The sequence below is a fragment of the Colletotrichum fructicola genome (assembly GCF_000319635.2).
Source record: "Colletotrichum fructicola Nara gc5 chromosome Unknown KSG_Nara_v1_contig03, whole genome shotgun sequence".
Taxonomy (NCBI): domain Eukaryota; kingdom Fungi; phylum Ascomycota; class Sordariomycetes; order Glomerellales; family Glomerellaceae; genus Colletotrichum; species Colletotrichum fructicola.
Genome location: NW_027094053.1, coordinates 5,419,725 through 5,432,395, shown reverse-complemented (window position 1 = coordinate 5,432,395; position 12,671 = coordinate 5,419,725). Strand labels below are relative to the sequence as shown.

The 12,671-nt window shown below is 52.8% G+C and overlaps 3 protein-coding genes across 3 annotated transcripts; 2 read left to right on the top strand and 1 right to left on the bottom strand.

The window, feature by feature from the left end:
• Positions 1-1,803: 1,803 nt before the first annotated feature.
• On the bottom strand, positions 1,804-2,314 carry CGGC5_v006325 (uncharacterized protein; the record flags this gene model as incomplete). Its single annotated transcript, XM_066151685.1, has 2 exons — positions 1,804-1,877; positions 1,948-2,314. The coding sequence occupies 2 exons, from the start codon at positions 2,312-2,314 to the stop codon at positions 1,804-1,806; spliced, it is 441 nt and encodes a 146-aa protein (XP_066009048.1).
• A 296-nt stretch (positions 2,315-2,610) lies between these two features.
• CGGC5_v006324 (uncharacterized protein) lies at positions 2,611-5,403 on the top strand (the record flags this gene model as incomplete). Its single annotated transcript, XM_032031050.1, has 4 exons — positions 2,611-2,727; positions 2,776-2,821; positions 3,320-4,983; positions 5,047-5,403. The coding sequence occupies 4 exons, from the start codon at positions 2,611-2,613 to the stop codon at positions 5,401-5,403; spliced, it is 2,184 nt and encodes a 727-aa protein (XP_031889441.1).
• Positions 5,404-5,916: 513 nt separating this feature from the next.
• On the top strand, positions 5,917-8,552 carry ubiG-0 (Ubiquinone biosynthesis O-methyltransferase; the record flags this gene model as incomplete). The annotated part of the gene is made up of 7 exons (XM_066151684.1): positions 5,917-6,305; positions 6,362-6,457; positions 6,507-6,684; positions 6,731-6,891; positions 7,118-7,769; positions 7,870-8,059; positions 8,152-8,552. The coding sequence occupies 7 exons, from the start codon at positions 5,917-5,919 to the stop codon at positions 8,550-8,552; spliced, it is 2,067 nt and encodes a 688-aa protein (XP_066009049.1).
• Positions 8,553-12,671: the final 4,119 nt, after the last annotated feature.

Here is a 12,671-nt window from a genome sequence, read left to right as displayed (position 1 = left end):
GGTTGCGTTTGACCCAGCTAAGTGTGAAGCAATCCACTTTAGCAGAAAACATAACCAGTCAAGAGACCTACCAGATATACAGGCAAAGGACCTTACTATTAAGGCCTCAACTAAGCCTATACGATGGCTAGGGGTCTGGTTTGACAGGAAACTCACCTTCCGACACCACGTTGAAACAAAGGCAGCAGCAGCAAAAAAGGCAGCCCAGTTTCTACAGCACCTATCAAACACAAAAGGGGGGCTCCCAGCAGCTGCTGCACGGAGAGCAGTTATTACCTGCATCCTCCCAACAGCTCTATATGGGGCTGAGACCTGGTATGCAGGCTTAAATAGACCAGCCAGGAACAGAAGCACTACTACTACTGCTAGCAGCAGTGCTGCCAACCAGGTGGCTACAGTTAGTACAGGGCAGAAGGGCCTGGTCAAGAGGGCAGGGAAGGTTATAACAGCAGCAGCGAGGGCCATCCTACCTGTCTGGAAGACCACGCCAACTAGCAGCCTCCTCCGAGATGCTGGCCTGCCTACAGCAAAAGTAGCCCTTGAGGGAGTACGCCTACGCTTCGCCGCACGCCTACAGAAGGTTGACCAACAGCACCCTTTAGTCCCTAGGCTCCCACAGCCAGGACGGCAGCAAACAAGGCTTCAAAGAACAGCAGCTCTCCTACCTAAGTGCCCAAGGCCGTTGCTCCTACAGCCACAGTACCTCCTAGGACCGCATGACCCTACAGCTGGACAAAGTAAGGAGACTGCAGCTAAGTCGTTTCAGGCCTGGCTTAAGACTGTGCCAGACAACCATACAGTTATCTACTCAGACGGCTCTAAAGCCCCTGAAGGGGCTACAGGGTTCGGCTTCGTTATCTACCGTAAGAATAAACGCATAGCCCAGGGCTGCGGACGCCTCGGCATAGCAGAAGTGTTTGATGGCGAGGCTGAAGGGGCGAGGGCAGGGCTCCGACGGGCCCTCCTTACCTCCCAGGGCCAGCCTATACATATCTGTATCGACAATACCAGCGTTATCCAGGGGATCCGAGGCATGGCCCCAGACTCCTCACAAGCTGCCTTCCTTGAGATCCAAGAGGCAGTTAGGATATACAACATACAAACCCACTGGTCCCCAGGGCACCAGGGTATCAAAGGAAACGAGGAAGCAGACATCCTAGCTAAGGAGGGCACAACCCTGCCAGCCCCTAGGGGCCAACTAGCTACCCTATCAGGGATCAAACGACTTGCTAGAGAGCGTATATACCGCCAGCATAGAAGATGGTGGAAGCAAGAGGCAACGCCCTGTTACACCCAACTAGGGCTGAAGGCTTCCCTCGCCTGCCCTCCTGAACTGACCCTGCCACGGGCGATCCTTCACCATCTCCTGGCAGCCCGCTCAGGGCATGGAGACTTCGAGCAATATCACCAACGCTTCAACCATACAGAAGCACTACTTACCTGCTCCTGCGGGGAGGCAAAGGCAGTAGACCACCTAGTCTACTGCCGAAAGACCTTAGTGAGGCGGCTTCAGTGGCCCACCCTCCACCCTTCTAGTTCACAGGAGCCTATAGGGCCTATAGGATCTCTTGAGCAGTACTATAAGGGGCTAATTACTGATCATGAAGGCTTCCAGGCCTTTCTTTCCGTGACAGACTTCTTCCAGAAGATCTGCCCGCGGTACTAGGGACTAGGTCTTGACCTAGACCTTAGTCATAACCCCCTCCTCGTAGAGGATCGGAAGACCACAACGGAACTAGGGAACCAGCGGGAACTAGGGACGAATAGAACACATAGTAGCCCACGGGCAGGACTTGGAGGACGTTAGGAAGAGGCGTGTACTGTAGAGTATATAGCTTGAGCCGGCGGCCCTCCACGCCATATACCCTTCGGGAGGTCTGCCGCAAGGGCGCTAGCGCCCTTGCCGCCACGGCGTTAAATACAAAACAAACAAACAAACAAACAAACAATTCTCAATATCGTTGATGCCATCCGCTCTGCGCATGCTAGCCCATGTCGTCTTAAGAGTTTCCCATCGTGAGTTTCTCTTGGCCTTCAACTTCTCCAAGATGTCGATGAGCTCCTGGCAAAGATCGCCACAGTTCATCGCAAGAGTCCTCAGCGCCTTCTCATGCTTGGATGTACCGAGAGAGCCCCCGTCGAGGTCGAGTGAGAACTCCTTCAAGTCTTTGATGATTTTTCCGATGCGCACATTTTCTACGGTTTGTGTTTCTCCCTTGTCGTAGAGGTTCTTAGCACCGGTGACTAACTTCCAAGAAAAGTCAATGAAGGCAATGACGCCCGAGGCTACGCCAATGGCAGTCGCTGGATCCATCACCGAGCCCGACAAGACCTGCGATAGCTTCGTGGCTGCTTGATAGCTATCGTGACGGCAGTCGATTTGATGAAAACTGACTTCAGGCAGCCATTTCAAAAGCGGGGTAAGGCAGCCGTCGTGGCCTTGAAGATTATTGACGCAGGCTGTCTGCAGGCTCTGCTTATGCCTGATATGATTTGCTCTTGTCCGATACTCCACTGCAGCGACATGTGGCAGCTTGAAATCGGAAGGTGACACAAATCTCCTTCAAGCCAACAGCAATCGGCAATTACTGTCCAATCGAGAGATCAGCCATGGCGCAGAGTCAGCAAGCAAGACTCTTTTGGTCATCAATTTCCAGTATTCTGGAATGTTTGTGCGACAAGAACCTCGTCTCAGAGATCCAGCAGATTAGCGACGCCGTCCAAAATGTAACGAGACCCCGCTACGGTATTGAAGTCCAGAAGCTGACGGAAAAGGTCAAGGAAACTGGCGCCGCGTTGACTCTTCACCAATGGATTGGCCGTACGCAGCTCATCTCTCCACGAGGCTTTCTGCGGCAATATTTCAATCCAGCTTTGGCCGTCGCTTTCCTACGGAAATCGAGACGCCAGGCTACTCAATTATCTCCGGACGAAATTGAGTCAATATGGTCTCTTGTTCAAGGAGTATTATCACAGACGTCAATTATCAGTAAAGTCCATCGCAATGTCGAGGGTTTCGTTTCCATCACTCTTTGGCGCATGGTCAAAGACGGTGATGCACACGAATCGGCCCAGCTTGAAGTATGGCTCCCTGGAGATAAACGAAGAAATCAGAAGGCACCTTTCATCTTTTCACACCAGCAGTTTGCTCGAAGCTGGGTCCTGCTCGGACAGGCACGGGACTACCAATATCAAGTCCAGGAGGCACAACCAACTACAGCGACACATGTTAGGTATGAGCTCTCTTCAAGCGACACCGACGGCACGAGAAACGAAACAGATGGGACATCTCGAAACACCGCTACATACATCAATACAGGGGAGTTGTTCCAGGCGAATGAGATACGGTCGGAAATCCGCTCGCGCCACATGACCTACAGGAAAGACGCTGGAGCTTTCCATAGATTGGATGTCGACCCGGATGAGATGCACGTAGCATTCTCGTTTTACGACTATTCAAAGGATTCGCAGCACACCTCTTCCATGCTGAACCCCGTGGGGGAAGAGTATCATCAGGAGAGCGATGCTGAAACCTCCACACCTGCCGCGATTGCAGTAGCAATTGAAGCGTTTCGCAGTTGGGAGCGTTTCTATCAGCAAGGTCTAGCCCATACCCGTGGAAATGAACTGGAGGAAGCTCTACTTTCCCATCACAGTGCTTTGGCCATATGTGATGGCAAGACCGACCTTCCACACGCGACACATTATCGATACGTGGTGCTTGCCGAACTCGGGTATGTGCACAGAATGCTTGGACGCTTTGCAAGGGCCAGCGAGTACCTCGAGGAAGCAGTCAAGAACATGCCGTCCAACGAAAGCCGTCTCAAAGCACTTGGAGAGCTGGCGGTCGTGTATCGTCATTTAGACAGATTGAACGACGCCAAACGAACTTGCGAAGAACAGTATGAATCTGCCAAACTCATGGGGCTCGAGGTAGAAACAGAGCGTGCAATCGGTAATCTTGGCATGGTTAACTACCAACTCTTCCTGCTCAACCACGACGAGGAGTACTTGGCTGTCGCCATCAAGCAGTTGGAAGAACGGGTCGACATATGCCGACGGCTGAGAGCTCCAACAGACAGTCAGGAGGATTCCCGTCGAAAGGCAGCTAAGGCTCAAACTGCTACAGCGCACGAGGCCATCGCATTCGCCCGTCTATCCCTCTGTTACACTACGCAGGGTCACCTCGACAAGGCGATTGGCGCAGCCTGGGATTGTCAAAACCTGGCCATCCAGTCGGGCGATCCAAGCAAGATTGCATTCTCTAGGCTGTTCTATGGCAGAGCGCTGCTCTTAGATGGACAGAAAGGAGAGGCGCTTGCTCAATTCAATCCTTCAGACGGATATACGCCAGTCGCAGCTCTCTCGAAAGAGCCTTGCGAAGAATACCGAGGTTACATACGGGAAATGATCGAGGCTGGAGCGGACTTGACTTTACGAGACAGATCTGGTTACTCAGCACTGGACTTTGCAGTCTACAGCGGTGACGAGCAGACGCAGGATATTCTGATGGAGGCTCTTCAGCGACAGCTCGGTCAAGACGAAGTTGAGCAGCATCGGCTGGAATCTACGCTTCGAAAGGGCTATCGGGAACTTTTTCAGGAGGTATTGCGACCGGTGCTGCTGGAAGCAGACAAACGATCCAGCATAAAACGGCTGCGACAGGCGTATGCGAGAACTCTTGCCACGGACGAAGAGAAAGCACACCAGTTTGACGCATTCAAATATGTGCGTTTCTCTGACTTTGCTAGGCACGGGAAGCTGCCCAAATCCAGCGAAAGCCTGACACGCCGCTTCGGGGACGACGATGATGAAGACCTTTACGTGATTTTCATGTCGTACACATGGTCCAAGAAAAAGCGCGTTGGCGAATTCTCTCCCGACGATATGGAGAACACCAAGTATCATCAAATGATGAGCGCCTTGGAAAGTTTCCTCTTAGAACACCCGGATGTGGATCCTAAAACGGTTGGTATATGGCTCGTAAGTCTTCTCTCCGAACATCTTGCTTCCATGCCTATCCCGAGCCTCACTAAGTGTCTACAGGACTGGGCCTGTATCGACCAGGACAACAGAGACATACAAGCGCGCGGTGTCGCAGCACTACCCATGTGTGTTGCACAATGTAATGCCATGATCAGTATTACCGAGGATAACTACTACGAACGGGCATGGTGCTGTGTTGAAGTCATTACCATACGAGCTCTAGAAAGATCGTATCATGCCCATGGATGGTACGAATTCGAGTATGATGCACGTCAAGAGAGGAAAGTACTTCGAGATGGCAGAGTTACGGAGGCGCTAAGTGTGGTCTCCGCGAAGGTCACTGTGGAGAGCGATCGTCCCAAGCTAGAGTTCCTTGAGAGGCAGGCAAAGCTTCTGGATATCTCAGCTGATGCATGAACAGTCCAAGTTATTGGAGTTGGCTCTCCCTGTGATGGTGTTATCCGGCGAGTCAAGTCCAAATGTTGTGTATTTAAAGATGTACTCCGGATGGGATAGGAAAGAAATGAGTTAGAAAAGTTTGAAAAAGACTGTGGCTCGCCTGCGAGAAGAGGTATGCCCACTGAGACGGATCATCGCGGATGCATCGCCCAGCTATATCCATTCTCACTGCGTATTCTTGAACCGCGCTAGCCACAGTAATGTCTCCATTTAATCTCCTTGATCTGGAAGAGACGATTGTGATTACATGGTAGGCTGAAAAATGAAAGAAGGGAAGATAACGACCGGCTTTTGGCCGAGGGATCAAGGAACCACATATTGGCCAATTGGCTTAGCTGCTGCCTAGCAGGCACCCGGCTTTGCGACCCCGCACCATGAGCAATTTGTTGTACTGGCAAATCTTCATAACGTCCACAGCAGTGAGCAGCCTTCTCACCATCTAATCTCATATTCTCTAAACCTTCATTTACAATGCGTGAAAACGGGGAAAATGTCGCCAAGAAGGCGTTAGATGGACAATATGATGGGAATAACCTCGCAACTTGGGACAACATCGCCAATTACTGGGACCAGTCACTTGGTAATGGCAACGATATGTACCAAGAATGCCTCTTACCGACTATACAGGAGCTTGGGGCCCCTCAAAAGGGAGAGCGTGCACTTGACCTAGGTACTGGTAGCGCGGTAATTGCTGCAGTCTTGGCAACTTCAGGCGCTGAAGTCACGGCGGTTGACGGCTCGAAGTTGATGCTTGAGAAGGCCGAAATTCGGGCAAAGGATGCAAAGCTGGACGTGACGTTTGAAGTAGTTGATCTACTGGACACTGAAAGTCTCGACGACTTCAGCCAGCGCCATCCTAGGTGAGCAGTTCGTATCGGTCTCTTGAGAACCATTGGTTCTAACAGTTGCTCTTCAGATTTGACTTGATCACATGCAGCATGACTTTGAAGGAGTTGCCGGATCTTGAACCCCTTGCGGCAGCACTTCCGAAGCTGCTTGCACCAGGTGGCAGGTAAGACCCGAGCGCTTCAAATAGTTAGTTTCATAGCTAATTTCACAAGGATCGTGATTATCAACTTACACCCGGCTTTCTCGAAGCCTGCTGGTCATCGCGCCATGGAGGTTTTAGAGAATGAGAAGACCGGCAAACAAGAATTCCATAGGCACATCAAAGTCTCTAAGTATCTTAACGTCGCACCGGTCAAGAGCGAGGCGCTGAGGGGACAACCCTATCCGTTGGTATGTGTCTCCAACTCACTCCATGCCGTCAAACCTAACAGACCAGAACTTGTATCATCGACCATTTTGGTCTCTGTTGGACCCATTCTTTCGGAACGGACTTCTAATGGACGCCATGAGAGAGCCTGGTTTCACGGGATCAGATGACCCGTCTCAACTGCAATCTTATGGACTTCCCTCCTACATACCACCCCACCAGCACCCACTGTTAGTGCTGCGCTGGGCCCGCCACCCTAACACTAACACCACCAAACCCAGCCCCACGACCAGAACCCTCGCCCGCGATGGCCTCACAGCCAGCCGCGGGCCCCTCGCAGGGCCCCAACGGCCTCATATCCTCTATACATAACCTGCCGAAGACCCCTCCCCCCCCTACCTCCCTACCCCCACGTCCGAGGGGCCTCACGCCCCCCCCTATCTGGCCCCTGGGAAGAGGGCCACAACCGGCCACTGCCGCCCTTCAGCAAGCCCGGGAAGGCCGGGCCCTCCGAGATGAGGCCCTGAACCTCCTCGCAAAAGGCCTAGATGCCCTCATTGGGACGGCTCCAGCACGCCTGAAGGCTACAGCCCAGGACCTTATCGACTCCTTTACCAGATTTGCAACCGCAGAAATCTCTGGACCCACCCCTACCCCCGGGCCCGGAAAAACGTACGCCCAGGCCGTCGGAGGCTCCACTGCAGGTGGACCCCTCTCCGGCCCCGGCCCCGGCCCCCGGCCGAGCCGAACAACAGGCCGGCAGCCCACCAACTACGCAAACAAGCCAAAACAGACCCAGGATCTCCGCCTACTGGTTCGGCTCCCTGCAGAACATATCCCTACGTCTAGATCTCTGGCCCCTCATTCAGTAAAAATGGTAGTCACAAAAGAGCTTAACCTACAACCACAAGACCTAGTTGAGGTTCGCCATACTGCTACTGGCTTCTCACTGAGACCCCAGAACAAGGAGATTCAAGCCCTACTCCTGCAGAGGGCCCCTGAGATTAAGAACTGTCTCACAGCTGAGAAGGTAGAAGTGCCTACTAGATGGTACCAGTATTCCATCCCTTTTTGCCCCCTGTACTTCACAAGCCTGGATGGAAGTAAGGTGGGTATTGAATCTGAAATAGAGGAGGAGGTCCTTCTAAGGACAAAGCAAAGACTCCTCTCCTGGCGCCCAACCCGAGATAGCCCTAACCTGGCTACAGCTACGCAAAGCCTCATCATCGCCCTCCCTCAAGAGGTCAAGGAAGGCTTCCGCCTATTCGGCCAGTCAGGCCCAGCCCGTCTGCTTCCCCCAAGGAAGCGTACCCCCAAACGACACTCCCCTGGCTGCCAAGGCTTTCACTCAGACCGCTTTTGTACCAGGCAAGCTCTCTGCGAGAACTGCAGCAAGCCGTTAGGTACTCATGAGGCTGGGCCATGCCTAGCCAGGCCCAAGTGTGCTAACTGCTATGGGCCCTTCCCAGCAAGCCACACTAACTGCCCAGCCAGACCGCTACTAGTTAACGGAAAACTTGTCATACCCACCTATAAGGAACTGCGAGGGATCCGGAAGGTTGGAGGCAAGGCCTCAGATGACCTCCTAGCTAGCCAGACCTGCTCCCTGGGCAGCACACAGCAAGCAGAGGCCAGGCCAGGCGCTACATCTAAGCGCCCTCGACCCCTCACACCTACACAAGACTCAATTGTTGTTGCAGATACTGCTAGCATAACTGGAAGCAGCAGCAGTATGGATGAGGATGAGGCTGAAGACTCTAAAGCCCTCCCCCTTACTAACCGCCCTATCCGCCCGCTTCCAAGCAGCAGCAGAAGCCAGAGGGTAACACAGAAACCTGACTACAACGTTATTAATGCCTACACCCACCTCGACCTCGACTCAGAGCAGTAGGCTCAGGCCGGCTTCCCCACGGGTACTACGGGTCGCCCAGTGTAACGTGGGGAAGATAAGCCCAGCTCATACAGCTCTCCTGGAGCTCTGCTGGGCAGACCAGATCGATATAGTACTGATCCAGGAACCCTGGACAGGCTTTAGAGATAAGATGCAAATTAATACACACCCAGGCTATAACTCTTATGTGCCAGTTGACTTCTGGAACAGCAGAGACACAAGGCCTAGGGTCATGACCTACACACGCAAAAGTCTAAGGTTACGCATACAGCAACAAAGACCTACCCAATCAAGGGATATCTTATGGATTAAAGCTGGCGACGTTACTATTATAAACGTCTATAGGCCACCAGGTGAACCCACAAACCACACAACAAATACCCTCCTAAGATATCAACCACCAGAGAGAGCCCTTATTGCTGGGGATCTTAATGCCCGCCACTCTTCTTGGGAACCCAGCTCCCAAAGCCGGAACCGAGGGGACGATATTGCAGAGTGGGCTGAAGGCTATAATCTTGAGTTCATTGGGGAAGCTGGGGCTCCAACCCATACCCATGGGCATGTACTAGACCTCACCTTCTCAAATATTCCCTTTGCAGAGGCCCATGTCAGCCCACACCTACATCCAGGGGCTGATCACCAAGCTATCACAACAACTATGCCTATAAAAACCCAGGAACAGAGGTGCCAGACAAGCCTCCCTACAGTCTCAGACTCATCCCTCCTCCGGCTAGCCGACCTAGTAAGCGCAGGGATCCCAGCCCTGCCTACCTTAGGGGATACACCTACTCCGGCAGAAATAGACTCCCTAGCTACCCAACTAGTCAGCCTCCTTTCTACAGCTATCCAGGCGGTAGGGAAGAGACGGACTAGCCAGGGTAGGGGAGCCCCCTGGTGGACAGAGGAGTGTTCAGAGGCCCACCAAGCAGCTGTTAAGGCAAGGCGTCGACAAATCCAAGAGCCTGGGCTAGTAATACCACCGCCTATCCTAGAGGAGCAGAAGGCCTTTCTGACCACAGTCAGGAAGGCAAAATGTGCCTACTGGGCTGCTAAGATTGAGGGGGCTAGATCTAGCCAGAACCTATACCAGATACTAAGCTGGCGTAAGTCTGGCCTAGCTATCAAGGCCCCACCTCTACTAGTGGATGGACAGGCCATCAACAACAGCTACGATAAAGCCCAAGCCTTGCGGAAGGCCCTACTAGAGAGATTTGACGCTACAGACGACCTACCTGGGAACCCATTTGCTGCTCCTATAGTCCCAAGGCGTCTAATACCCTGGCAACAGATAGTCAGCATTGAGGAAGTACGCCAGGCAACTCTCACAAAGGCTACAACCCCTGGGATTGACGGGATTACTACAAAGTTGCTACAATCCATTTGGGGCCTGATAGGTGTTCCTATACAGCAGCTCTTTCAGACCTGTGTCCAAACAGGCTACTTCCCTAGGACCTTCCGTAAAGCAGAGGTGGTTATGATCCAGAAGCCAGGGAAAACAGACCTCTCAAAGACTGGATCCTGGCGTCCAATAGCCCTCCTATCCTGCTTAGGCAAGGGTTTAGAGCGGCTGATAGCAAAGAGGATGGCATATCTTACTATTCTAGAAGGGATAGCCAGCCCACAGCAGGTTGGGGCATTACCAGGGAGGGCTGCAGTCGATCTGACAACCTGCCTAACCCACGAGATCGAAAGGGCTCTGGATCTAGGGCTTACTGCTACCCTGGCGACAATGGACGTTAAGGGGGCATTTGACTCCGTGCTACGAAACCGGCTTATCCTCAGGCTACGACAGCAGGGCTGGCCTAGTAGTCTGATTAGGCTGATATTTACCTTCGCCTCCAGCCGGACCGCCCGAGTCAGGCTAGAGGAAACTACTACAGAGGACTTCCCTCTGTCCTGTGGGCTCCCTCAGGGCTCTCCGCTATCCCCTATTCTTTTTCTGCTCTATATAGCTGATATCCTGGCGGATAACCAGAAGCTACGGTTTGGCTATGCAGATGATATCGGCCTCCTAGCGACTAGCCCCTCTCTAGAGGAAAATGCTACAGCCCTCAGCCAGGAGGTCACTCAGATCCTCAACTGGGGTACAGATAATAAGGTAGCATTTGACCCTGCTAAGTGCGAGGCGGTCCATTTTAGTAGGAAACATAAGCAGAGGAAGGACCTACTAGATATACAGGCAAAGGACCTGACTATAAAGGCCTCAACTAGACCTATACGATGGCTAGGGGTCTGGTTTGATAAGAAACTCACCTTCCGGCACCACGTCGATATAAAGGTGGCAGCAGCAAAGAAAGTGGCCCAGTTCCTGCGGCACTTATCCAACACCAAAGGGGGGCTCCCTGCCGCTGCTGCTCGCCAAGCTGTCATTGCCTGTGTCCTCCCAATAGCCCTATATGGAGCTGAGACCTGGTATGCAGGGTTAAAGAGACCAGCTAGGAACAGCAGCACTACTACTACTAGCAGTAGCGCTGATAACCAGATAGCTACAGTTAGCACAAGGCAAAAGGGCCTGGTTAAGAGGGTAGAGAAGGTTATAACAGTAGCAGCAAGGGCTATCCTACCTGTCTGGAGGACCACGCCAACCAGCAGCCTCCTCCGAGACTCTGGCCTGCCTACCGCAAAAGTAGCTCTCGAAGCAGTACGCCTACGCTTCGCTACACGCCTACAGAAGGTTGACCAACAGCACCCCCTAGTCCCAAGGCTTTCCCAGCTAGGGCGGCGGCAAACAAGGCTTCAAAGAACAGCAGCCCTCCTACCTAAGTGCCCAAGGCCGTTGCTCCTACAGCCACAGCACCTCTCAGGATCACAAGACCCTACAGCTGGCCAGGATAAAGAGAAAGCAGCTAAAGCGTTTCAGGACTGGATTAAGACTGTGCCAGACAACCATACAATTATCTACTCAGACGGCTCTAAAGCCCCTAATGGGGCTACAGGTTTCGGCTTCGTTATCTACCGCAGCAACAAACGGATAGCCCAAGGGTGCGGCCGCCTTAACATTGCAGAAGTGTTTGACGGCGAGGCAGAGGGGGCGAGGGCAGGGCTCCAAAGGGCCCTCCTTACTTCCCAAGGCCAGCCTATACATATCTGCATTGATAACACCAGCGTCATTCAGGGGATCCGAGGCATAGCTCCAGACTCCTCACAAGCGGCCTTCCTGGAGATCCAGGAGATAGCAAGGATACAGAACATACAGACCCATTGGTGCCCAGGGCACCAAGGATTAAAAGGAAACGAAGAGGCTGACAGCCTAGCTAAGGAGGGCACAACACTGCCAGCCCCAAGAGGCCTCCTAGCTACCCTATCAGGGATTAAGCGACTGGCCAAAGAACGCGAACAACACCAGCATAGGAAATGGTGGAAGCAAGAAGCACCCCCCCGTTATACCCAGCTGGGGCTTAAGGCCACCCTTGGCTGCCCTCCTGAACTAGCTCTACCAAGAGCTACCCTTCACTATCTCCTGGCAGCACGATCAGGCCACGGAGACTTTGAACAGTATCATCAACGCTTTAATCACACAGAGGCATTGCTCACCTGCTCCTGTGGGGAGGCTAAAGAGGCAGACCACCTGGTCTACTGCCGTAAGACCCTAGTGAGGAGGCAACGGTGGCCTATCCTCTACCCTTATAGCCGAAGGGAGCCTCTAGGACCTATAGGCTCCCTAGAGCGCTACTTTAAGGGTCTACTTATCGACTCTGAAGGCTTCCAGGCCTTCCTTGACGTGACAGACTTCTTCCAGAAGATCTGCCCGCGTTACTAAGAGATAGGACTTAACCTATCCTCTCAAAAACAACAGACTACCTATAGTCACCAGGACAGCAGATTGCTATAACGGAACTAGGGCACCAGTGGGAACTAGGGATGGATAGAACACATATTGGCCCTCGGGCAAGATCTGGAGGACGCTAGGAAGAGACGTGTACTACAGAGTATATAGCTAGAGCCTGCGGCCCTCCACGCCACATACCCTTCGGGAGGTCTGCCGCAAGGGCGGCTGCGCCCTTGCCGCCACGGCGTTAAATATCAAACAAACAAACAAACAAACAACTGCAATCTTATCATAACTTTGGACAGTTCCCAATGCTTTTAGCATTTCGCTTACGGCTACTCCATGCCTAG